The sequence below is a fragment of the Crotalus tigris genome, unplaced genomic scaffold (genome assembly GCF_016545835.1).
Source record: "Crotalus tigris isolate CLP2741 ecotype Arizona unplaced genomic scaffold, ASM1654583v1 scf7180000018127.1262416, whole genome shotgun sequence".
NCBI classification, from domain to species: Eukaryota; Metazoa; Chordata; class Lepidosauria; order Squamata; family Viperidae; genus Crotalus; species Crotalus tigris.
Genome location: NW_024096838.1, coordinates 40,488 through 67,584, shown reverse-complemented (window position 1 = coordinate 67,584; position 27,097 = coordinate 40,488). Strand labels below are relative to the sequence as shown.

At 42.7% G+C, this 27,097-nt stretch overlaps 1 protein-coding gene and 1 pseudogene across 5 annotated transcripts; both read left to right on the top strand.

The window, feature by feature from the left end:
- Positions 1-192: 192 nt before the first annotated feature.
- Positions 193-13,209, top strand: LOC120310166 (zinc finger protein 93-like). 5 transcript variants are annotated; one of them, XM_039348271.1, is made up of 7 exons: positions 195-747; positions 2,646-3,249; positions 3,533-3,629; positions 3,755-3,831; positions 4,606-4,735; positions 10,072-11,646; positions 12,426-13,208. In XM_039348271.1, exons 2-7 carry the CDS (start codon positions 2,830-2,832, stop codon positions 12,434-12,436), a joined length of 2,310 nt encoding a protein of 769 aa, XP_039204205.1. In that variant the 5' UTR covers positions 195-747; positions 2,646-2,829; the 3' UTR covers positions 12,437-13,208. The 5 variants fall into 5 exon arrangements, with proteins under 5 accessions (XP_039204204.1, XP_039204205.1, XP_039204206.1 ...); XM_039348272.1 differs by having other exon boundaries at positions 12,256-13,208; XM_039348270.1 differs by having other exon boundaries at positions 193-747; positions 3,755-3,822; positions 10,072-13,209.
- Positions 13,210-15,828: 2,619 nt separating this feature from the next.
- LOC120310167 overlaps positions 15,829-27,097 on the top strand; it is a 38,416-nt pseudogene continuing 27,147 nt past the window's right edge.

Below are 27,097 nucleotides of genomic sequence, written 5' to 3'. Positions count from 1 at the left end.
GGTGATTCTGAGACATCCGGAGCCAAGAACTGGACAAGGGCAGCTGCAGATACACAACCAGAGAAATAGAAATGCATTTTCCTAATTGTGGCTTCCCTGCAATGTCCATCTTCCTCCCCTTCAGGCTGGAGTTCGCAACAACCGCAAGACACAAATAGTGTTTCCCACAGAGCCTCCTGGTCCTCATCTTCTGACCGCTCATCAGTTTCTGAGAGGATTTCGGCCCATTTTGAGGCCTCCTCCAATCTCAGGGGAGCCTTCAGGTCGAGTGTTCTTGAGGGAAGTGAGTTGAAATCCTCCAGAGAGATTTTTTTCCTCCATCTCCACAAAAGGTGCCTGGATAGGTAGATGGAAAAAAGACGCCGCCTCTGGAAACACCGAAGTCTTTCCTTCTCCGATACGCATCATCCCTGCCCTTCTCCCCGCCTCAGACGCGCTACTCTTTCCCGCTCTTTCGGGTACTGCTGACATTTCGCGCAGAGTCCACCAGACAGCGCTCTCAGCCTCCGAAGGGAACTGGGCATGCGCATGACTCCTCCGCCAGGGCAGAACACCCGCGTTGCCCGGAGAAATCGTAAGAAGCGGCTGATCTTTCTCCTCCCCCCTCCCTCCGCTTAGAGGCGGGGGCGGGGCGTGGACGGGAGGCACAGAAACTGCCGGGAATCTCTGCGGGGAGGCGGAGCGCGACGAGACTCCTGATTTACACGAGTGGCGGCTCTACCCGTGCAAAGGGGTCACGCGGTGAAGGTGAGCGTGGAGACGGGCCAAGTCTTCCGCCCAGGTGGGAGTCCGGGGTCCCATCTTCCACTGCCGCCCTTTTCCATGCAGGGCCCGGCAAGGGGGCGGGGGGGAAGGAGAGAAATGGGGGTCGCCAGAAGGGAGGGGCCCTTTCCCCCCATTTCCCGGGGGAGCCTCTGCATGGCGGGGGGAAGGCGCGGCTGAAAGGAAATCCCCCTGCCTGCTCTCCCTTCTGTCTGCCGGCTGCTTCCCCCGCCTCTCCCCACGACCTCCAAGGGGCTCAGCCGGCAGACAGAAGGGAGAGAATGCGGAGACGCATCATTCGCACCGGATGCCCAGTTGGGCTGGTGTTTCCCAAACCTCTTTCAAGCCTGGGAGTTGAAGTCTATATTTATCTTCATTTGTCCGTCTTTGGAAAAGCGTGGATTAGGCTAAGAAGTGGGGAACGTGTTTGTCGGAGTTGCATGAATCAGAAACTCATCTTAGGCTGTCAATGGTTTATTCATTCGGCTGTTCGTCCTCTGTGTATCGGATGGTGGCTTGTTAACTCAGGCTTCTCAAGTTCCCAAAGGAGTTTGGGCCAGAATGATTAATGGGGTTCTGCTGTCTAAAGTTTTATTAAAGGTTCTAATGTTGATTTAACTCTTCTTTGAAATCATTAGAACAAATAACCAGGAATTTGAAATCCAAAACATAATTTAAATATATTTGTCCAGTAGTTTGAGTCTTTCATAGAAGTTGATCAAGAAGGATTTATCAGAATATGTCCCAGCTGTTAAAGTTCAAATATCTAATAGGATTCCCTCACTTTCTTCCCTGATCTTAGTGGTTTTATAAGATATTATTATCTTTTTTTGTGGGGTGGGGGATGGATTGACGCTTGTTAACATAGTTACCCTGATTTCCTGGTACTTTGGTTTTCCATTTTGGAAATAGAAGCTGCAAAAAAGAGTGCAATATAGGTAAAGTATAGATAGGGTTTCCTGTCTGAGTAGGGGATTGGACTAGAAGGCCTCCAAGGTCCCTTCCAACTCTATTATTATTATCATCATCATCATCATCATCATCATCATCATTATTATTATGACAGTTAAGAGGGTGGGTGAACATCACATTAAGGTGTGTTCTTTCAAGCCCTGTGTTTCATGTGAACTTTGCCCTTATGGTTGGTTAACCAGTTTGGGGTCAGGGCAAATTGTGTGAAGCAGCCTTCGGGTTATAGTTTGACTTTGTTCCCAAAAAGCCAGCACTGAAAAACAGGAAGTGAGCATCCTAAGTCAGGGTCATTTCCTTGGGATTTCATCTGATGTGAACTCAACCTTCAGGGCATCGTTAGAACGTTGTTCCTTCCCAGGATCATTTCATTCAGCATTATCCATATTAGGGGTTTCCTTCCTTTTCCTCACTGACAAAAGGTGAATTTGGGATGAGCCATTTTTGGAACTTCCTCCTTTTCTCTATCGCTCCAGTTACTTACAAACATACAAACTTTAAAAAGACATCCTTAATACTGGTGTATGTCTAGTGCCTAAATGTCTTAACATGAAGGACAAGAAACGTGTCAAAATTCTGTATTTCATTGCAGTTTCTTAAGCACTTTGAGTTCTAGCATCTTGTATGATCCCTAATTGTAGGGTATATATGATTTTAAATGTCAAAGGAAGCTAACTTGCCCTTCAGGGAAAAAAGAAATTGAAAATCCACCAAATATAAAACATTTCTTTTATAATCCAATATAAAATATTCCACGTCTTGATGCCACACTTGATGGACAGACAAAAAGAGAAATACCCAGAGGATCCATCTGCTGAATACCTATGCAATCCTTTACCAACTTCACTTTCATGAGGAGGAATGTTGTCCACCACCTTCTCATTTTTTTAATTTATTTTTTTGTTCCATTTCAGACGCAGAAACTAGAGTAATGTCAACAACCTTCCTAACAACAAAAAGTTAACTCTTGGGCAAAGAGCTTGGATAGCCTTTGGTCAGTCCTGCAGCTACCAGAATAGTCCTATGAATTGAAAGGTGTTTGGAGATCCACAAGATTCCTCCGACCTATCTGGAATTTCCTTCCAGGACAGACGAAGGATGCAGAAACAACGGTTAGGAAGTGGGGGAACTGGAAAATGTCCCTCTGCTGTTGAGCCTGGCAGCTGTGGGAAGATCTGGGCAAAAACTGAGAAGAGGTCCCTGGAGGAGAAAACCATAATCCGTTCAGAGATTCAGCCCTGGAACTTCAGAAACATCCAATATGAGGAGATTGATGGTCCCCGAGGACTTTGCAGCCGACTCCACAACCTTTATACTCAATGGCTGAGACCAGAAAAGCACACCAAAGCCCAGATGTTGGACCTAGTAGTTCTGGAGCAGCTGCTGGCCCTTCTGCCCCCTCTGATAGAAAACTGGTTGCGGGAATGTGGAGCAGAGACCAGCTCCCAAGCGGTGGCCCTGGCGGAAGGCTTCCTCATGAGTCAGGCAGAGGAGCAGAAGGAGCACGTTGAATTGCAGGTGAGAGACCTTCATCTTTGAAGTCCAGAAGGGAATAAAGAATGTGTTTGAATTTTTCACCCCTCCCTTCCCTTCTTTTCTGCTCTTCATAATATGTGGAGATGCTTCACTGGTTCTTGCAGGACATTGTTCCATTATCCATTCTAGAAGATAGACTGGAGACAGCTGTTCCTTTCTTACATTCTAGGCTCATTGATTGATTTTGGGGCACCGAAGTTGTTTTTAGAGAATAAGAATCCACTTCATGTTGTGTGATGTCTTATTCAAGTCTTTCCCTCTGCAGACCAGAGATCCTAGGAGAATCGGGAATCCATCAAATTCTCAGGAGCTGTTTTCCAGGAGGATCTATCAGGAATCCGCAAGTCAGGACATCTCAGATGGTAATCAAAAATCCACCCATTCCCAAGAGAGGTCCCAGCTGTCTTACCTTCTCTCTCTTCTCTTCTGTAGAAGGCCTCCTGCCATTTTATTAATTATCCTTTTAAAAATTCTGTCTCCCTCACAGGGAAGAATAGAACAAATCTGACTCCTTTCTATGGTGGTGCTGAAAGAGTGGTTGAAGTTCCAACTCAAGTAAGAGAGGTATAATAAAAAATAAAATGTTCTCAATGTTAGCGTTTTCTAAACAGTAATCCTATTAGTAATTCTTTGGCATGGAATAGTGCAATAATAACGGAAAGAATCACATTGGCATCTTACAACTTCTAATGCGCCTTGTTTAGTGATAAGAAAAATAATGGCACCAGGTTAAAAGATGAAGCAGACTGTTAAAATCCAAAGAGGGTGGGCAGATCAAGGCCCTTCAGCCTTCAGAGGAATTTCTAATACTCCGATTTGTGCCTGGAATTTGGGGCCAAGCAATCCAGCTTTGGAAAGGATGAGAAATGCTCTTCCCAGGAAGGTTTCTTTTCTTCAGCCATTGGGTTGGGGTACAAGCCGTGGATTCCTTGTAATCTGAGGAGCAGCGGAAACAGGGCTTGTGTCCCTTTGTCTGTTGATAATACCCATGTAAATCCCTGGGTGGCTCTCAAACAACTTTAATGAAGGTTTTGGGCATGGATAGGATTGTGTGTTCTGAGGACACCACAAGCCTTTTACTTAAATGGTAAAAAGAACCCCTCCACCTTGCATTTGTATGGGATTGAGTGATGGGTGGGGGTTCCAAAGCCCATTCCAGCTGATTCTCTCCAGATACTGAAATTCTTGCTGATGGATGGGGATAGATAGACAGACCCCGATGAAAAGTGAAATTACTTTTACTGATTTGCCTGAAATGTATATCTTTGCTTATAATCACTTAAACAATAGTAAAGATCTTGAAAATCTTCCTGATTTTTCTTCTGTTTTCTTATTCAGGAGGATCTTGTGTCCTTTAAGGAGGTGGCTGTGTATTTCTCCGAGGATGAGTGGTCTCACCTGGATGCTGACCAAAAAGCACTGCATCGGGAAGTCATGCTGGAAAATCATAGGAACGTGGCCTCTTTGGGTAAAAATACGCTACTCTCTAGTCAAAGTCTTCAGAAGACATTCTGTAATTAGATATATTAGCACTTTCTTTTTATTATTATTATACTTTTATTAAAGGAATTTTATCAGAATAAAAACAATACAAAGTTTGAAGGGGAAATAAAGAAGATAGAGTAATGTGATTAGTGAATGAGAAAAAAATATGATAAAACTGAAGAGAAAAGACAAAATAAGTTATAATTTGTGCCTTCTTTCTAAGGTTACATCGTTATTTCCTCCTTTACATAATTTATTATCCTTTTCAATCTTCAACTAAAGTTTGATAAAAAGTTCATTTTTCTTTTTTTTTAGTAAAAGTCCATCAGTGGTTTCCAATCACTAATATAGATATTGTCCTTTCCTTAATCAGAGTCAATTTAATTAGCATTGAGAATTCTATCATCTTCCCTAACCATTCCACCATTCTAGTTACGTAGAGCCCTTCCAGCTTTTTGTGTATAATAGTTTTATTATGGGTATCATACTCAGAAAAAATCTTCAATTACTGTTGATTAGTGCCGAGATAAAGTGTTCCGATTTCAGCTGGATATTAATCTTTAAAGTTCTCTGTATCACTGAATATCGTTGACCCCAAACTTTTCTAGCTTTTTTACAAGTCCACCAGAGCACGACAAAATGATCCTCTATCTTGTCCACATTGCCAATATAAGCTTGAGGTACATTTATACACTTTTGAATTTTTTTCTGTTCATTTTCACATTCCTCAGCCTGTTTAGAGGTTTTAGCAATTACATATTCATCTTTTCTACACAAATAAAACTCAAATTCTGCTTTATGTTGTTGAATATTATAGTTCCCTTTACCTGGGATCTTTCTGATAATTTGAAAACTACTGACAATTACAGTGCATTCAGAAAGTATTCAAACATCCCTCACTTTTGCCAATTAAGTTTTGCTGCAGTCTGATTCTACAGTTGTTGAAATTCATTTACTTTATCATTAATCTACACGCAGTACCCATAATGACAAAGTGAAACCGGTATTTTAGAAATGTTTGTGAATTGATTAAAAAGGAAAAACTAAAATACCACACATTGGCATAAGTATTCAGACCCTTCACTCACTACTTTGTTGAAGCACTTTTGGCAGCAACTACAACCTCGACTCTTTTGGGGCATGACGCGACAAGCATTATTTTATCTACCTAGAATCTTTTTGATAATATGAAAACTATATATTTTTTTCCATTCTTGACTTAATTTGGTATTCCCACAGCTCAAGTTCTAATGGCTCTCGACATGTGATCCATTGTCTTTACTTGCTGCTTTTTTTTTCTGCTGAGAGCCATTAGGATGTTTTGGGGCACAGCCTGAGTTTATATAACAACAATAATAATAATACAGTTGGAAGGGATTTTGGAGGTCTTCTAGTCCAACCCACTGCTCAGGCAGGAAGCCCTATACCAGTGGTGACGAACCTATGGCACACGTGCTAGAGCAGCACTCGGAGCCCTCTCTGTGGGCACACGTGTCGTCGCCCCCCCCGCCCCCCCACGGCCCCCTCCTCATCAGCCTTCCTGGAGGAGAGTCGCTACAGCCCACACGGAGCAGTGCATCCAAGGACATAGCCAGGCAGCGGGGACAAGACTCTGCCCTCATACCCCATAGTGTGCAGATGATGTTGCGGGGTGTGGGCAGAGGGTGTGGCTGCCATGGGGCTGCAGGGCTGCCTGGGCAATCTGTGGCGGGCCATGGAAGCGGTGCATGGCCCTGCGGGAGGGTGGAGCAGGCAGGGCGGGAGGCGGAGCAGGGACGGGGGGCGGCGGTTTTTGAGCACTCGGTCTCTAAAATGTTCACCATCACTGCCCTGTACCATTTCAGACAAATGATTGTCCAATCTCTTCTTAAAAACTTTCAGTGTTTGAGCATTCACAACTTCTGGAGGCAGGTTGTTCCACTGATGAATTGTTCTAACTGTCAGGAAATTTCTCCTTAATTCTTCTCTCTTTGGTTAGTTTCCATCTGTTGCTTCTTGTCCTGCCTTCGTGTGCTTTGGAGAATAGCATGACTCTCTCTTCTTTGTGGCAAACCCCAAAATATCGGAATACTGACATCATGTCCTTCTCTTTATTAAACTAGACATACCCAATTCTAGCAATCATTCTTTATATGTTTTAGCCTTCAGTCCCCTGATCCTCTTTGTTGCTCTTCTCTGCACTCTTTCCTAGAGTCTCAAGATCTTTTTTACATCGTGGTGACCAAAACTGGATGCAGTATTCCAAGTGTGGCCTTACCAAGGCGTTGTAAAGTAGTATTAACATTTCAGGGGATCTTGATTCTATCCCTGTTAATGCAACCTAGCAATGTGTTGGCTTTTTGGGCAGCTGCAGCACACGGCTGGCTCCTATTTAAGTGATTGTCCACTAGGATTCTGAGATCCCTCTCACAGTTATTATTATTGAGGTACCATCTATATTGTACCTGTGCATTTGGTTTTTCTTGCCTAAATGTAGAAACTTACTTTTTTCACCACTGAATTTTATTTTATTAGATAATGCCCTATGTTCAAGTCTGTTAAGATCCTTCTGTATCTTAAGCCTATCTTCTGGAGTGTTGACTATTCCTGCCAGCTTGATATCATCTGCAAATTTGATGAGTTTCCCATCAATTCCCTCATCCAAATCATTAATGAAGATGTTGAAGAGCACTGGGCCCAGAACAGAGCTCTGGGGTATGCCACTACACACTTCCCTTCATGTAAATGCAGTTCCATTAAGGACCACATGCTGAGTATGGCCAGTCAGCCAGCTACAAATCCATTTGGTGAGGATGCTGTCTAACCCACATTTTTCTATCTTATCAAGTAACAGGTTGTGGTCTACTTAATCAAATACCTTACTGAAGTCCAAGTAAATTATATCTGCAACATTCCTCTAGTCCACTAATTTTGTCACCTGGTCAAAGAATGCAATAAGATTTGTCTGGCATGGTCTGTTTTTGACAAACCTGTGTTGGCTTTTGGTAATGAGTTTGTTTGCCTCTAGGTGTTCACTGGTTCATTGCTTGATTATCTTTTCCAGAATCTTCCCAGGTATTGAGGTCAGGCTGATAGGTCTGTAGTTTCCTGGATCCATTTTTCCCCTTTTTTGAAGATGGGAACTACATCAGTCTTTTCCAGTCTTCTGGTAGTTCTCCAGTGCTCTGAGATCTTTGAAAGATATAATTAATTCATTCTGAGATCGCATCTGCCAGTTCCTTCAGAACCTTTGGGTGTAATCCATCTGGTCCTGGTGATTTGAACTCGTCTAGGGTGGAAAGGTGCTCACATCGTTTTCTTGCCTATCTTAACTTGTATTTCTAATCTATTTTTAATAGTACTGTTTTTGATAGGTTGGACTGTTTTTTCTCTTTGTGTAAAGACGGCTGCAAAAAATGAGTTAAGTAGTTCTGCTTTCTCCCTGATGCTTGTCAACTTCTTACCACTTTCTCCCACTAATGGACCAATCATTTCCTTAACCTTTTTCTTTTTTTTACATGTTGAAAGAAGCTTTTTTTGTTATTTTTTACTTTTGTTGCAAGCCTTAGTTCATTTTGAGCCTTAGCCTTCCTCATTTCATCTTTGCAGGCTCGAGTTATTAGCTAATATTCTGCCTTAGTTATGTGCCCCTCTTTCCACTTTTTATACTTGTCCTTTTTGTCTTTCAATTTATCAGAGAGTTCTTTATGCAGCCAAGTTGGTTTCTTTTGAGAGTTGTTATTTTTCTTTTTCATTGGTGTTGTGCTAGACTGGGCTTTTATAATCCCACTTTTCAAAATTTCCCAAGATTCTTAAGTTGTTTTCTCATTGAGGATTCTCATCCATGGAATCCTTCCAAATCTCTCTTTAAGTTTATTGAAATTAGCTCTCTTAAAGTCCAAGATTCTAGTTTAACTGTGTTCTATTTCTTGTGCTTGCAAAATGTTGAGTTCCAATATTGCATGATCACTCCCCTCCAAGATTCCTGTGGCTTCAACACCTTCTATCATCTCATCTCTGTTAGTGAGAATTAAATCCAATGTGGCTGATCCCCTAGTTCCCTTCTGTTCTTTTTGGGAGACATTTCATAGTTGTTGTGCTCTATTTTTGCAGAGATGTAGTTAAGATAATAATAATAAAGTTGGAAGGGACCTTGGTGGTATCGAGTCCAAGCCCCTGCTCAGGCAGGAAACCCTACACCATTTTGGACAGATGGCTGTCCAGTCTCTTCTTAAAAACTTTCAGTGTTGGAGCATTCACCGTTTCTGGAGGCAGGTTGTTCCATTGGTTAATTGTTCTCACTGTCAGGAAGTTTCTCCTTAGTTCTAGGTTGCTTCTCTTCTTGATTAGTTTCCACCAGTTGCTTCTTGTCCTGCCTTCTGGCACTTTGGAGAATAGCTTGACTCCCTCTTCTTTATGGCAGCCCCTGAGATATTGGAACCCTGCTATCATGTCCCCCCTCGTCCTTCTCTTCGTTAAACTAGACATACCCAATTCCCAATTATTTCTTATATAGAGAACAACTCTACCTCCTCTTTTATTTGGTCTGTTTTGTTTAAATAATTTTAATCCCTCTAGTTGTGTGTTCCATTTGTGGGTTTTATCCCACCAAGTTTCTGTAAGGGCAACAGTATCATATCTGCTGTTATTTACCTAAATTTCTAATTCACCCTGTTTATTGCTCATACTCTGTGCATTGGTGTATAGATATTTGATTCATTTATGACTGACCCTATGTTTATTTTCTACATAATCTACGTGATGCCTGAGTTCTCCTATTTTCTTACCATCTTTTGATTAGCGCACTTAGTGTGGCACTATTAAAAGCTTGATTTTGCTTGACTGCATGGTTGATATTATCTGCACACACAACTATGTTACATGCACTGATAACCCTATTAGTTTTATATCTCTTTCATATTCTCAATGTGGCATATCTAACACTATGGTTTTAAAATCTAGGTTGATCCTAAATTTACCATACCACAAACACCCATGACCTCCAAACCACTGTCATGCCTTTCTAGTTCTAAAATTCTTTTATTTCTGAGAAACTGCCATTTCTTATCCAAACCGCACAGCAGACTACAAAGTCCAATTTCAAGTAGGGCAAACCAAATCTTCCTATTTCCTTGGAAACTTAGAGAATGTGATATTTAATCCATGGTTTTTCCCTTGCTATACAAAGCTAGACTTACCTTCCAAAATTTTAATCAAGAAAGTATGGATCAATTTCTTGAAGGGCTTCTATGCATCTAAAAAGATTGAAGCATTATATTCAAATTTCGTATGCTTTGTTCTTTTTCCCTAAAGTTATTTTCATTTTTTTTTCTTGTGAAGGTAATAATGGGGAGAAAAATGAAGATTCCAGGGAACTATTCCAAGTAATCACTCGTGGATACAATACGAAGAACCCTACAATTCTAGCTGAAATAGAAAGCCATGAGAGAAACCAGTCAAATAATTGCAATCAGGAAAGTTCATCTTCTGTTCATTTCCTGACTGAAGTTTCTGTGGCCCAACAAGGAAAAATAAAAAACAAATATATTGGAAAACAGATAAAGGTATTAATAAACAAATTAGATGTAAATAAATACTATCAATCCCAAACCAAAGATTATATATATACAGAGAATGTAAAAAATTACAAATGGACCTTGTCTGTTCTTCATAAAAATGGGTCCCGTACATCTCAAAAAAGAATCCGCCCAGGAGAGAAACTCTATAAATGTGTGGAGTGTGGAAAGAGCTTTATGAAAAACAATCAACTTATTTACCATAAAAGGATCCACAAAGTAGAGAAAACGTATAAATGCATGGAGTGTGGGAAACGCTTTATCAAGATTAGTCATCTTTTAAATCATAAAATGATCCACACAGGGGAAAGGCCTTATAAATGCATGGAATGTGGAAAGACCTTTATTCATAGAACTTATCTTAATTCACATACCAGGATCCACACAGGAGAGAAGCCCTATAAATGCGTGGAGTGCGGAAAGACGTTCACTTTTAGTACTTCTCTTACTTTGCATTCCCGAATCCATACAGGGAAGAAGCCATATAAATGCATGGAGTGTGGAAAGAGCTTTACTCAGAGTGGCACTCTTACTTCCCATAAAAGGACCCACACAGGGGAGAAGCCCTATAATTGCATGGAATGTGGAAAGAGCTTTACTAAGAGCAGCAGTTTTACTTCCCATAAAAGGATCCACACAGGGGAGAAGCCCTATAATTGCATGGAATGTGGAAAGAGCTTTACTAAGAGCAGCAGTTTTACTTCCCATAAAAGGATCCACAAGCAAAAGATGTATGAATGCAAGGACGATGGAAAGAACTTTATTACAGACTGTCAACTTACAAGTCATAAGAAGATCCACAGAGAAGAGAAGCGGCATGAATGTATGGAGTGTGGAAAGACCTTCAGTGCACAGAGAAAACTTAATTTCCATAAAATGATCCACACAGGGGAAAGGCCTTATAAATGCATGGAGTGCGAAAAGACTTTTATTCAGAGAACACATCTTAATTTACATCAAAGGATCCACACCGGAGAGAAGCCCTATAAATGCATGGAGTGTGGAAAGAGCTTCTTATACAGTAATTCTCTTACTTCCCATTACTGGATCCATACAGGGGAGAAGCCATTTAAGTGCACAGAGTGTGGAAACACCTTCTGTCAATATTCTTCTCTTACTCTTCATAAACGAATCCACACAGGAGAGAAGCCCTATAAATGCATGGAATGTGGAAAGAGCTTTCCTAAGAACAGTGACCTTATTTTCCATAAAAGGATCCACACAGAGGAAAAGCCATATAAATGCATGGAGTGTGGAAAGAGCTTTGTTAAGAACTGTCAACTTATTTACCATAATAGGATACATACAGGGGAGAAGCCTTATAAATGCATGGAGTGTGGTAAGGCTTTTATTAGAAATGGTAATCTTAATGTCCATAAAAGGATTCACACTGGGGAGAAGCCATATAAATGCATAGAATGTGGGAAAAGTTTTTCTACGAAGAGTTATCTTAACATCCACAAAAGGATCCACACAGGGGAGAAGCCATATAAATGTGTGGTGTGTGGAAAAGGTTTTATTACAAAGCATTGTCTTAACTCCCATAAAAAGACCCACATGGTGTAGAATTCCTGTAAATCTGTGAAATATGGAAAAAGCTTCAAGAGGACCAATGGCCGAATGTTCCATATATAGATACCGTATTTTCCTGCGTATAAGACGACTTTCTAAACCATGCAAATCTTCTCCAAAGTCGGGGGTCATCTTATACGCCGAGTCGTCTTATACGCCGGAAAATACCGTATTTTCCGGCGTATAAGATGACTTTCTAACCATGCAAATCTTCTCCAAAGTCGGGGGTCGTCTTATACGCCAAGTCTTATACACCGGAAAATACAGTATATTTGGGTGAGAATCTGTTTAACTGTTTAGTTAGGTTTAGTTGTTGAAATATATTCATTTTCTAATTATATATACTGAATGAGTAATGGGTTTTTTTTTTTTTTAGTCTGACTTTCACAACTGGAAGCCCCAGAGAGATGAGTTTATTAATAGAAACCAAACACGAATAGCGGATTTTTGTAATTACTGCCCATTGAGGATCATTGGAAAGTCACCAATGGCCTTTCACACGAATAAGAAAACATCTTTTTTCCCTCGTGTTTATCTCATTTTCAGTTGGATCATAATAAAGAAATCATTGGTCATGCTACCACCTGCAACACTCGTGACTTCATCGAAGCCTTGCACTCCACAAGCAATTCCATCAAGAATTGACCTAGAACCAGCCTACAAAGTCCTCAGAATCCGAATCAATCATACATCCAATTGGAGAGAGCACCAACCTTCAACCAACCCACAGAAGCCTCCTATCCCTCCCCTAGCAGTTCCAGTGACCCTGGCTTGATGTAATCTCCCCATCACAAGATCCATCACCAGCCTCTCCCTGATGACTCACACTTGGCCCACTGATAATTAATACCATCCAAGGATTCTGACCTGAAGTAACCTGCCCATCACAAGCCTCTCTCTGATGACTCATCATAAGACCCTCATACCCACACCTGAAGCTCTTATAAATAGAAGAGCACTGACATTCACTGAACGCTGCTGAAGATGTTACCTAACAAAATGTTTGGACACCAACCCATAAGCTTGGAAAACGAACCTTCACCCTCATAATAAAGCCCAAATCTCCAATAAAAGCTCTATAATAGTTTAATTTTTGAGGGCAAACATAGGGCCTAGCGAGCAAAATGTCATTCCAGGCATACTATGGAAAAGGCATAAATCAGGAAAGACTTGTAAAAATTATAGCTAAATATGAATGACCAAAATAAGTGTGATGCTAAAGAAGATATCTTATGACTAGAACAGTTTAATTGGCAAATGTTTTGCAGTTAAGCTTTGTATGGCTGTCCGTAGACATTTTATAAAGAATTGCAAGATGTTGAAATGGAAAATGTCTTGGGATATTGTGCTAAATTACAAGAATGTTCAAAAAAGAAATATCTGGTGACAGTGTAACATCAGATCCTCTTTAATCTATGCTTAATGATACAAAAAATCCAGTGGATTTACACTCTCCACGGTATATTCAGTTTGGGCAAGGGGCTCACCTGATAATGTATCTCAGTATTGAGATGAAAAATGATTGATCTAGAAGAATGTGATCAGGCAGACGTTTAATAGGAGTTGCTTCTCCAAGAAGCTGCATCTCTTGATCCATCGGTTCAACACAAAACCTTTTAAACAATTCTTCCTCTAGCAGAAATGGGAATGAGAAATTCCTCTGGAGTGTGCGATAAAAAAAAAAATCCAAAAATTATTCATGGGAAGGGGAGACGAAAATCTCCTGAGAAATGCCTATGGAGATTCTCAGACATCCAGGTCATGGTTGTCACAAAGGTACTTTTCCTAAAGGCAACTGGATTTTGTGTTTTCTTGAAGACGTTTTGCTTCTTATCCAAGAAGCATCTTTTGTTCTGAAGAAGCATCAGAACTGAAGATGCTTCTTGGATAAGGAGAAAAATATCTTCAAGAAAATAAAAGGCCCAATTCCTTTGGAAAAAGTACTTTGCCAAATCTACAGAGGAGTGCAAAGGTTTTCATATACAAAAGAAGAAGAGAAAAATATGTAGATCAAGTAAGATAGACATAGTTGCAAAGCCGTGGTAATAGGAAGAGAGTAAAATAAGGTGCAGTTACAAGTAAGGAGTGAGGATTTAAGTGTGTCTAATAAAAATTTGTGCAGGGAGGGGGGGGAATGCTTTCTTTGCGTCTGCTTACTGTACAATAATAAAAGTCCTAAGAATTGCTAATAGGCAATTTTGGGGGGAAGGATTTGAGCATGGGACAAAGTTCAGAGTTTCAGAGGCTCCTGCTGGGTTGAAGCAGTTTATTCAAATAGTATCCCGGGGTGATTCTCTATCAAACTGGAGGAAATGCACCAATGCCAGTTTTCTGTCAGCTATTGCCCAAATTTTTCATTAGAGAAATAGAAATCAGAGTGGCAGTCACACAAAATTAAAAAACCATTGTACTTTTTATTCATGCTCTAGAGCAGTGGTTCTCAACCTGTGGGTCGGGATCCCATTTGGGATCGAACGACCATTTCACAGGGGTCGCCAAACAACGCAGTCCGCCATTTTTTTTCCCTTTTCCTTAGCTGTGCTACTCCCTTTTATTCTATTGGCTTTTGGAAGCCAATAGAATAGACTCTCTTGAATAGAGTCTAATTCTACTGGCTTTCCAAAGCCAATAGGAATTGTCCAGGCTGTCTCTGCCCTGCTGAGCCTGCCAAAAGTCCCATTTTGCAAACGGTGCTGCACCAGTTGAGTAGTCCTCGACTTACGACCGGTTGAGTAGTCCTCAACTTACGACTGGTTGGGGGTCGCGGCATTGAAAAGGTTGAGAACCACTACTGTAGAGACATCCCGGTTACCTTAAATTCTATGGATGGAAACTAAGGGATGGAAACTAATCAAAGAGGAGCAATCTAGAATTAAGGAGAAATTTCCTGAAAGAACAATCAGTGGAACAACCTGCCTCCAAAAGTTGTAACTGCTCCAGCACTGGAAGTTTTTAAGACAACCGTTTCTCTGAATGTTTCTTACCTGAGCAGGGGTTGGACTAGAACACCTCCAACGTCCCTTCCAACTTTATTATTATAATAATGATTATTATTACTATTATTGTTATGACCCAGGTGATAACGGTTAGGCAGGCCTCTAGACCAGGGGATGTCAAACTGCCAGCCCACAGGCCGGACGCATCACATGGAACGGGAATACTCCATTGCCAGAAATGGCAAAACCATCCTGATACGTTGCACAATCTCATGTGACGTCGTGAGTTTGACATGCCTGCTCTAGACATTTCTTTATCTCTCTTGGGAATGGTTCAACAAATGGCCCTCCAGTGGCCAGTAAGGCTCCACACTCAGTCCCACCAACGAGCCCATAAATTACCCAGCAAGCCCACAAGGCAAAAGTCCAGGCATAAGACAAGGGCAGTTTTGAAGACAAAGTCTTCGGTTTCGTCCCTCTTCATTTGTCTTCCAAGGAGCCTCCCTTGTGAGGTAAAATTTCTGGAACATCCACTAGTTTCAGCTTTTCCCCTACTGTGAAGCAGCTTTTTTTCCCCTTCATCCTTTCCTTGGACACAAGCAGTGGCTTGGCCTGCCCGGTGATCCTGAGGCACCCGGAGCCAAGAATTGGAACAGAACCAGAAACACGGGAGAAATCTCCATTTTCCCTGTTGTGGCTTCCCTGCCTGTGTCCCATCTTTCTCCCCTTCAGGCTGGAGTTTGCAACAACCGCAAGACAAAAATTGCGTTTCCCAGAGAGGCTCCTGGTCCTCATCTTCTAACTGCCTGGGCGTTTCTGACAGGACTTGGCCCCTTTTCTTCAAATATCAGTAGAGCCTTCAGAGCAGTTGTGCTTGAGGGAAGCGAGTTCAAATCCTCCAGGGAGATTTTTCTCCATCTCCACACACGCTTCCTGGACAGGAAGATGGAGAAGCTGCCGCCTCTGGAGACGTGGCGTCTCCTTTCTCGGGCAAGGAACCTTTCGTCCTGCTCCCATACCCATCATCCCTGCCGTCCGCCTTCTACTCTTTCCCGCCCTTTCGGGAAAAAATTGTGTCAGTTCTCACAGAGTCCACCGGAGGTCGCGCTCAGCTACAGTAGGGAACTGAGCATGCGCCGCGCTATTCCTCTAGCCCAAGTCACGTGTTCAGAAGAGGCTGGAGCCGTTTCTGTTTCCTTTCTCCCTCTATAAGCCTGGATCGGGGCCTTTGCAGGAGGCGCAGAGGCTGCCGGGAAGCCTTGCGGAGACGCCGATCCCGACGAGACTCCCGACTTCCGTGAGTGGCGGCTCTGCCCGTGCAAAGGGGTCCCGTGCTGGAAGGGAGCGTGGAGACGGGCCAAGTCTTCCCCCGGAGTGGGAGTCCGCGGTCCCATGTTCCCCTGCCGCCCTTTCCCATGCTTTGACCGGGCGGAGGGGGGGGGAGCCAAGGAGAGAAATGGGGATTGCCAGAAGGGAGGGGGGAGCCAGTGCATCGGGGGGGGGGGAGGGGAAGGATTGCCGGAAATCCAACTGGAGAAAAGAACAAACTAGGATCAGACCCTACAGGCTTAAGAGGGTGGGTGAACATCATTAGAATGCATCGTTAGAATGTTGTTCCTTCCCAGGATCATTTCCTTCAGCATTATCCATATTAGGGGTTTTCTTCCTTTTTCTCACTGACAAAAGGTAGAAGCTGCAAATCTTTATAGAAGCTGCAAATCTTTAGTGCAGTATAGGTACAGTGTAGATAGGATTTCCTGTCTGAGTAGGGGGTTGGACTAGAAGGCCTCCAAGGTCCCTTCCAACTATCATTATTATTATTATTATTATTACTGATCATCGCACAGTCAGCCAGATGTTCAGACTGGATTTGGCATTTTGTCTACCTATCGAGTCCTTACCCAGGACCTGGGATAGGCAGATGTGGATGTTTGATGGTATTACAGGTATCGTCGCAGGATGGAAGCAGTTCCTAATAAGGCCGCCTTTTGCAATTGACTAATAGCGAATTTGTCAATGCCAATGGTGTTCAAGTGGTGCTCCAGTTGTTTTGGGATTGCACCCAAGGAGCCTATGCCTATTGGTACTACCCTTGCTTGCTTTTGCCACAGTCTTTCTATTTCTATTTGTAGGTCTTTGTATTTTGTTATCTTCTCCAGTTCTTTCTCGTCTATTCTGCTGTCTCCAGGCACTGCCCCGTCCACTATCCAGACTTTTTTGTCTTTCTTATCGACAATTGTTAAGTCTGGGGTGTTATGTTGCAGGTGCTTGTCTGTTTGAATTCTGAAGTCCCAGAGCAGTTTAATTTTATCATTTTCTATGACTTTCTCTATTTTATGATCCCACCAGTTTTTGCTTACAGGCAAATGATATTTTTTGCACATCTTCCAGTGCACCATTGTTGCTACTTTGTCATGCCGCTGCTTGTAATCAGTTTGTGCAATCTTCTTGCAACAGCTTACCACGTGGTCCACTGTTTCTTCAGCTTCTTTGCATAGGCGGCACTTACTGTCTGTTGCTGTCTTCTCAATTTTGACTTTGTATGCATTTGTCCTTAAGGCTTGGTCTTGTGCAGCCAGAATTAGTCCCTCGGTCTCTTTCTTCAATTTTCCTGCTCTTAGCCATTGCCAGGTTTTATTATTATCTGCTTTCCCAGCTATTTTTTTCATGTATTGGCCATGTAGTGCTTTGTCTTCCCATGCCTCTATTCTGTTCTTCATTTGGTCTTTCTTGTAGGCCAGTTTGGTCTCTCCAGTAGTTAGTAAGCCTTCCTGATATACTAATTTCAGTGCATCTTCATCATTGTTCTTCAGATATTCTTCCAAAGCCATTTTTTCTTCTTCAACCATCTGATGTACTTGTAGCATTCCACGCCCACCTATTTGCCTTGGTAGATAAAGTCTATCAATGTCACTGCGTGGATGAAGGGCGTGATTAATTGTCATTATTTTTCTGGTCTTCCTATCCATTGCTTTTAGTTCTGCTTGAGTCCAGTCCACTATTCCAGCTGTGTACCTAATGACTGGGATTGCCCAGGTGTTGATTGCCTTTATGGTATTTCCTCCATTGAGTTTGGACTTTAAGATCTTCTTCACTCTCTTGATGTATTCACCTCTAATCTTTTTCTTGACTTCAGTGTGCTTGATGTTGTCAGCTTGAAGGATACCCAAGTATTTGTAGTATTCTTCCTCGTCCAGACTCTTAATGTTATTTTCGTGGGGCATCTTGATTCCTTCAGTTTTCACTATTTTTCCTTGTTTGATAGTAAGTGTGGCACATTTGTCCAAGCCAAACTCCATTTATTATTATTATTATTATTATTATTATTATTATTATTATTATTATTTCAGTTAAGAGGGCGGGTGAACATCACATTAAGATGTGTTCTTTCAAGCCCTGTGTTTCATGTGAACTTTGCCCTTATGGTTGGTTAACCAGTTTGGGGTCAGGGAAATTGTGTGAAGCAGCCTTTGTGTTATAGTATGACTTTGTTCCCAAAAAGCCAGCACTGAAAAACAGGAATTGAGCATCCTAAGTCAGGGTCATTTCCTTGGGATTTCATCTGATGTGAACTCAACCTTCATGGCATCGTTAGAACGTTGTTCCTTCCCAGGATCATTTCCTTCAGCATTATCCATATTAGGGGTTTTCTTCCTTTTTCTCACTGACAAAAGGTGAATTTGGGATGAGCCATTTTGGGAACTTCCTCCTTTTCTCTTCTCTATGGCTCCAGTTACTTACACACATGCAAACTTAAAAACAAGAGTGAGGAACATCCTTAATTAATGTCTAAAATGCCTAAATGTCTCAACCTGAAGCAGAAGAAACATGAATCAAAATTATGCATTCCATTCCAGTTTCTTAAGCTCCTTGACTTCTGGCATCTTTAGGAACCCTAAGCATAGGTTGACCAATTTCTTCTTAAAAACTTCTAGAATGGAAGCATTCTCAACTTCTGAAGGCAAGTTGTTTCACTGATTAATTCTTCTAACGGTCAGAATATCTCTCCTTAGTTCTAGGTTGCTTCTCTCCTTGATTACCTTTTATCCGTTGTTTCTTGTCCTGCCCTCAGGTGCTTTGGAGAATAGCTTGACTCCCTCTTCTTTGTGGAAGCCCCTGAGAACACTGAGATCATGTCACCCCTGGTGTCAGAATCCAATTATATTTCATCTTTAAATTATCAAATATAGAAACTCCCAATTCTGCCTTCTCTGGATTCTGCCATAAGAGGGAGAGAAGGGGGAGAACAAAGGGGCTTTATGGCCCTCACTTCCTTCTTTACACTTCAAAGAGCTAAATGCTGAATGTGTGTTTATTGTAACCTCGAAGTGTTAGCATACCAAAGGAGAGTAATTGCCTTTCATGTAGTTATCTGAAGTCTCCATCCAGACGGAAGAAAGAAGAAAGGGAGTGGAATTGTGATACTTGAAACTATCACTGGAAGGGGGGTTGATTGGGTGGGACTACTGGGGAACCCCTTAAAACCTTGAATGGGAGAGCTTGGACCCCAAGTCCTGTCTAGCATGCCTGCAACCATTTTCTCTTAATAAAGGATTCCTGTTGGAAGAATTATTCCAAGAGTTCTGTCTTCTTAAGATGCAAAGTGGGGTGGGTCCTTACATTAGACAGGACTTAGACAGGGAGGAAGCTGGGCACCGTACTCAGACTGGATCCTAGAGAAAGCTATTGACCTGATGAAAAGAACTCTCAGCTCCCTAGGAGAGGAGAATACTGAACCCTACGGCCGCCCCAGTTCCTGGAGCTGCAAAGGGAGAGACACCGAGGGGGACATGGAACCTGCAACCCCAGGGACATCTACTGATCCAGGAGCTCCCACCCCCTACCGGACCACAGATGGCAATCTGGACGGAAGGCACTACCACCCACAACAGAGGCACCGATCCATTCCAAGACGTCCACCGTTGGAAGTGAAATTCAAAGGGGAGCCAACACGCTTGGGGTTTTTCCTAACCCAAGTCCTCAGCTACATGGAGGAATATGGGCAGGATATTCCCAGCGACAAAGCCCGCATCCGGATCGTGCAATCTGCCCTGGATGGACCAGCTGCGGATTGGGTAGTGAACTTGCATGACTCCAATGCCCCAGAACTCAGTAACTTCAACCGTTTCATGTCCTCTTTGAGAAGACGATTTGAAGACCCCCTGGCTGATCGCAAAGCCCGTGAAAGAATAACAACGATGAGGCAGGGCAAACGCCCAGTGGCTGAGTATACACAAGAATTCCGAGCCATTGCCAGCAAACTGAATTGGCCAGAAGACATCCTCCTTGGCCGTTTCAAAGACGGACTAAACTATGATCTATATGATGCTTGCCTGCCCCGAGGGGACCCACATCGACTTGAGGAATGGTACGTCTTGGCAGAGGAAGCAGAGATCGACATATTGAAGAGGCACCGCCGAGGAAAACAATGGAGCCGCCCCCCGCCTGAGCTGACACACCAACCGGTGAAATCATCGGATACAGCCAAGAAGCAAATGGGATGTTTCAAATGCGGAAGAGAAGGGCATCGAGCTGTAGAATGCCGCTCAAAGGCCCCCCAGCACAACCCAGACAGATCCCCAATCAACAAACCCGGAAAGTATTCAGCTAAGCCAAAAGAAACGGCCATGAGAATGATGGAAATTGCAGAAACCCCCACCTCTGCTCACCAAGGGGAAAGGACTCCAGCCTACACCACAGGGCCGGTGGATGCCTCAGATGACAGCTCGGAGGGCGAACCCCTGGTAAGTGGATGCATCACACCCATCTTCAAAACAGTGACTATATTAATCCCCCCCATGCCCGAAGCTGTGAAGGTGAAAGCCTTAATAGACTCTGGCTGTACCCGCTGCCTCATTAGCCCAACACTAGTGGGGAATCTGGGCATCCCATCCAGGAGACTGGAACAACCAATCTCATTTGGCCAGCTAGATGGATCCATAGCAGGGGGGGTGCCAGCTACCCTAGCCACTTTGCCAATACATCTCTCCCTGGGCAACCATGAAGAGGACTTAACGTTTGTGGTGACCCCAGGTATGGAATGCCCAATGATTCTAGGGATGGAATGGTTGAAAAAATGGAACCCCTGGGTAAATTGGAGGACGACAGAAATCAAATTCCCGAAGGGGGACCCTATGGACTTAAAACCCCAAGGGAGGCTACCAGAATCAAGAATAGAAAAAGCATCCATAGGAGAGGAAAAAAGATTAACAGAAATACCAGAGGAATATAGGGACCTTGCTGAAGTCTTCAGTGAGGAGAGGGCGAATGAGCTTCCCCCCCACCGACCCACAGACTGTACCATTGAATTCAAGCCTGGGGCAAAACTCCCGAAGCCCAGATTATACTCCATGAGCCCAAAGGAGAAGGAGGAAATGGAAAGATTTATAAAAAAAAACCTGGAGAGAGGTTTCATTGAGCCAGCCAAGCCTAAAGTGGCTGCCCCGGTCCTTTTTAGAGAGAAGAAGGATGGCTCTTTACGTTTATGCGTGGATTATAGGGCCCTGAATACAATCAGTGAAAGCAACCTATACCCGCTGCCCCTCATGAAAGACATGCTGTCACACCTATCGAAAGGGAAAAAATTTTCTAAACTAGACTTAAGGGAAGCTTACTATCGAGTGAGAATCAAGGAAGGGGACGAATGGAAGACTGCATTTAACTGCCCCATGGGGTGCTATCAATTCAAAGTCTTGCCATTTGGATTACAAGGGGGCCCTGCAGTCTTTATGCAATTAATCAATGACGTTCTAAGGGAGCACCTGTTTAAGGGGGTCCTTGTTTACTTGGACGACATTCTTATCTTTACCGAAACAAAAGAAGAACACGTCAAACTTGTCAGAGCGGTTTTAAAGAAGCTGCGAGCCGCTCACCTATATGCCAAACTCTCAAAATGCGAATTCCACCAGGAAAGGATAGACTACCTAGGCTATCGCATATCCCCACAGGGCATTGAAATGGACCCAGAGAAGGTCAAAGCAGTACTAAATTGGGCACCACCCCGCACAAGAAAGCAACTACAAAGTTTCCTGGGCTTTGCAAACTTTTATCGCCAATTCATCCCCTCATTTGCCCAGATAGCCTTGCCCCTCACTAACTTACTAAAAACGAAGGGAGCATCCTCAGTAAAACCTAGCCAGCCACTAACATGGACAATGGAGTGCCAAGCAGCGTTTGAGAGACTAAAGAGACTTTTTTCTGCCGAACCAATACTAAGGCACCCAGACATGGACAAGCCCTTCGTAATACAGGCAGATGCAAGTGATGTGGCAGTGGGGGCTGTGCTATTACAAGAAAATGATGATGCAGTATTGCAACCCTGTGCATATACATCCAAGAAACTCACGGAAACAGAACAGCGCTGGCCCGTATGGGAGAAGGAGGCTTATGGGATACGTTGGGCATTACTCACGTGGCGACAGTTCCTGGAAGGCAACAAAATCCCCTTCCAGGTGTGGACTGATCACAAAAATTTAGAAGCCCTGAAAACTTCCAGGAAACTCAATCCCAAACAAGCCCGCTGGTCCCAGCATTTTCACCAATTCCAATTTAAGCTCAAACATTTACCAGGAAGAAAGAACTTCCTGGCAGATGCTCTATCTCGCATGCCCCAATATAACAGCGCACGAACCACAGACTCTAGACCAATAATGGCAGAGTCACAACTGGCAGCACCAGTAACCACAAGAACCCAAGCCAAAATAAAACCACAACTGGACAGCCAAACTGGGATTGAATTCAGAAAAAGTTTGGAAACAGATGAATGGTTCCAGAAAAACAAAAATGTGTGCACAATGAGAGACGGGTTGCCTTGGGTAGGGGAAAAGTTATATATACCAACAACTCAAAGAGTAACTTTCATGCACCTTTGCCATGACACAAAATCAGCAGGGCATTTTGGATTTGTAAAAACTTTACATTTAATTAAACGGCAATTTTGGTGGCCATCCATGAAAAAGGACATTGAAAGTTATATAGCCAGTTGTCCAAAATGTGCCACGGCAAAGAGGTTGCAAGGGAAAGTGCCAGGACTATTGCAAACAGTGGCAAGTCCCTCAGCCCCCTGGAGAGAAATAGCCATGGATTTTATAGTGGAATTGCCAGAAAGCAATGGGAATACTGTGGTCTGGACGGTCACGGACTTGTTTTCCAAACAGGTGCACTTTATCCCTTGCCAAAAGATTCCCACTGCAAAAGCCTTAGCAAAACTTTTCATCCAACACATTTACAGATTGCATGGGGCACCCCAACGCATCATCTCTGACGGGGGTGCAATTTACGTCTGCATTTTGGAAGGAATTTTTATCCCTCTTAGGAACCACTCAGGGACTGACATCTAGCCACCACTCTCAAGAAAATGGGGGGGCTGAAAAAATGAACTCAGTACTTAAGCAATATTTAAGATGTTTTCTTAGTTTCCAGCAGACCGAGTGGGCAGACTTACTCCCCTTTGCAGAAGTTGCCTACAATAATGCAGTCCACTCCAGCACAGGTTACACTCCTTTTCAAATAGCCACCGGTCAAAGCTTCAACCCCATGCCAGAATTAACCCCAAACGAACCAACGATCCCCTCGCTGAAAGAATGGATGGAAAAATTACAAAACACCTGGCCAATAGTCAGAAAAGCACTAGATGAAGCTAGGCAGGCTTACAAAACACAAGCCGATAAAAAAAGGGTTGAGCCTACACCATTCATTATAGGAGAGATGGTGTACTTATCTACAAAATACCTAAAGTCCCTACAGCCCTGTAAAAAACTTGGACCAAAATACATAGGACCTTTTCCAATTAAAAGAATCATAAATCCAGTAACAGTAGAATTAGAATTACCCAAAAATCTCAAGCAAATACACCCAATTTTTCATTGCAGCTTGCTGAAAAGAGCATCAGTCACCTCTACGGCCAAAAATCCCCCCCCCCCACCACCTCCAATCATGGTGGAGGGTGAACAACACTTCGAAATAAAGGAAGTCCTTGACTCTAGGAGATATCATGGAGCAACTCAGTACCTAGTTGCCTGGAAACACCTCCCTCCCTCACAAAATGAGTGGGTCCATAAACGTCATGTCAGAGCCCCGAAGCTATTGAAGAAGTTTCACACAGAGTATCCTAACAAGCCTGACTAAATTTTATACTTGTGTTTTCTTTCAGGTGGATCTCTCTTATTGTTAAGAGGGGCCGGATGTCAGAATCCAATTATATTTCATCTTTAAATTATCAAATATAGAAACTCCCAATTCTGCCTTCTCTGGATTCTGCCATAAGAGGGAGAGAAGGGGGAGAACAAAGGGGCTTTATGGCCCTCACTTCCTTCTTTACACTTCAAAGAGCTAAATGCTGAATGTGTGTTTATTGTAACCTCGAAGTGTTAGCATACCAAAGGAGAGTAATTGCCTTTCATGTAGTTATCTGAAGTCTCCATCCAGACGGAAGAAAGAAGAAAGGGAGTGGAATTGTGATACTTGAAACTATCACTGGAAGGGGGGTTGATTGGGTGGGACTACTGGGGAACCCCTTAAAACCTTGAATGGGAGAGCTTGGACCCCAAGTCCTGTCTAGCATGCCTGCAACCATTTTCTCTTAATAAAGGATTCCTGTTGGAAGAATTATTCCAAGAGTTCTGTCTTCTTAAGATGCAAAGTGGGGTGGGTCCTTACACCTGGTCCTTCTCTTCATTAAGCTAGACATACCCAATTCAGAAGCAACAGTTCTTTATATGTTCTAGCCTCAAGTCCCCTAATCCTCTTTATTGCTCTTCTCTGCACTGTTTCTAGAGTCTGAAAACCTTTTTTGCATTGTGGCAACGAAAACTGGATGCAGGATTGCAAGTGTGGCCTTACCAAGGCATTGTAAAGTAGTATTAACATTTCAGGTGATCTTGATTCCATTCCTCTGTTAATACAACCTAGAACTCTGCTGGCTTTTTTGACAGCTGCAGCACACTGCTGGCTCATAGTTAAGTGATTGTCCACTAGGACTCTGAAATCCCTCTCACAGTTACCACTATTGAGAAGGTACCATCTATATCTCTGCATTTGATTTTTCTTGCCTATGTGTAGAATCTACTTTTTTCACCATTGAATTTCATTTTGTTAGATAGTGCCCAATGGTCAAGTCTGATGATGTTGAGTCTTTGCTTTCATGAAGATGAATGTTGTTCAATGGTTAAGTCCACCACCTTCTCATTCTTTGAATTTATTTTCTTTTCCATGCCAGATGCAGAAACTAGAATCCTCTCAACAACCTTCCTAGCAACAAAAGTTAACTCTTGGGTGAAGACCTTGGATAGCTTTTGTGGTCAGTCCTGCAGCTACTGGAATAGTCCTATAAATTGAAAGGTGTTTGGAGATCCACAAGATTCCTCTGACCTATCTGGAATTTCCTTCCAGGACAGACGAAGGATGCAGAAACAACGGTTAGCAAGTGAGGGAACTGGAAAAGGCCCCTCTGCTGTTGAGCCTGGCAGCTGTGGGAAGATCTGGGCAAGAACTGGGCAGAAGATGCTGGAGAATAAAACCATCATCCATTCAAAGATTCAGCCCTGGAACGTCAGAGACATCCAATACCAAGAGACTGAAGGTCCCCGAGGGCTTTGCAGCCGACTTCACAATTTTTATAGTCAATGGCTGAGGTTAGAAACGCACACTAAAACCCAAATGTTGGACCTGGTTGTTTTGGAGCAGCTGCTGGCCCTTCTGCCCCCACAGATGGAAAACTGGTTGCGCGAGTGTGGAGCAGAGACCAGCTCCCAAGCGGTGGCCCTGGCGGAAGGCTTCCTCATGAGTCAGGCAGAGGAGCAGAAGGAGCAAGTTGAATTTCAGGTGAGAGACCTTCATCTTTGAAGTCCAGAAGGGAATAAAGAATGTGTTTGAATTTTTCACCCCTCCCTTCCCTACTTTTCTGCTCTTCATAATATGTGGAGATGCTTCACTGGTTCTTGCAGGACATTATTCCATTATCCATGCTAGAAGATAGACTGGAGACAGTTGTTCCTTTCTTACATTCTAGCCTCATTGAGAGAGATTGTTTTTATAGAAGAAGAATCCGCTTCATGTTTTGTGATATCTTATTTATTTTTTCTTTTCTCCTGCCTCCTATTTCAAGTCTTTCATTCTGCAACCCAGAGATCCTATGAGGAGGAATCCATCAAATACTCATCAGGAACTGTTTTCCAGGAGGATCTATCAGGAATCCTCAACTCAGGACATCTCAGATGGTAATCAAAAGTTCCACCCATTCCCAAGAGAGGTCCCAGCTGTCTTACATTCTCTGTCTCTTCTCTTTTGTAGAATGCCTTCTGCCATTTTATTAATTATCCATTTAAAAATTCTGTCTCCCTCACAGGGAAGAATAGAACGAATTTGACTCCTTTTTATGGTGATGCTGAAAGAGTGGTTGAAACGCCAACTCAAGTAAGGGAGGGATAATAAAAATAAAATTTTCACAGTTTTAATGTTTGCTGATTACTATTAGTGATCCTATTAGTAATTCTCTTACATGGAATTGGGCAAGGCTACTCAATAATAACTGAAGGAATCACATTGACACCTTACATTTTCTAAATTGCCCTGTTTATAACCAATGATAAGAAAAATAATGGCACCAGGTTAAAAGATAGAGCAGATTGTTAAAATCAAAGGGGCTGGGCAGATCAAGGCCCTTCAGCCTTTAGAGGAATTTCTAATATTCCGATTTGTGCCTGGAATTTGGGACCAAACAATCCAGACGACAAGTGGGATTCCTTTCACTGAATGGCCTGAAATGTACATCTTTGTTTGTCTTTAAAATCCTCCCCGTTTTTGATCTGTTTTCTTGTCATTCAGAATGGCCTTGTGTCCTTTAAAGAGGTGGCTGTGTATTTCTCTGAAGAGGAGTGGTCTCAGCTGGATGCCGACCAAAAAGCGCTGCATTGGGAAGTCATGCTGGAAAATCATACGAATGTGGCATCTTTGGGTAAGAGCCCTTCCAGCTTTTTGTGTATAATAGTCTCATTACGGTTATCATACTCAGAGACAATCTTCAATGACTGTTGCTTAGTGCCAGCATAAAGTCTTCTGATTACAGTTGGATATTAATCTTTAAAGTTCTCAGTATCACTGAATGTCTTTGAATCCAAACTTTTCTAGCTTTTTTACAAGTCCACCAGAGCACGACAAAATGATCCTTTATCTTGTTGACATTTCTGATATTAGTCTGAGGTACATTTATACACTTCTGAATATTTTTCTGTTCATATTCCTCAGCCTGATTAGAGGTTTTAACAATTACGTATCTTTTGTACA

Excerpts from the sequence above, each read along its gene's own strand:
- LOC120310166 (XM_039348268.1), top strand. The coding sequence starts at position 2,830 with ATGCAGAAACAACGGTTAGGAAGTGGGGGAACTGGAAAATGTCCCTCT. Across the intron at positions 3,630-3,754 it reads AAGTCAGGACATCTCAGATG|GGAAGAATAGAACAAATCTG; the intron begins GTAATCAAAAAT and ends TCTCCCTCACAG. Across the intron at positions 4,736-10,071 it reads TAGGAACGTGGCCTCTTTGG|GTAATAATGGGGAGAAAAAT; the intron begins GTAAAAATACGC and ends TTTCTTGTGAAG.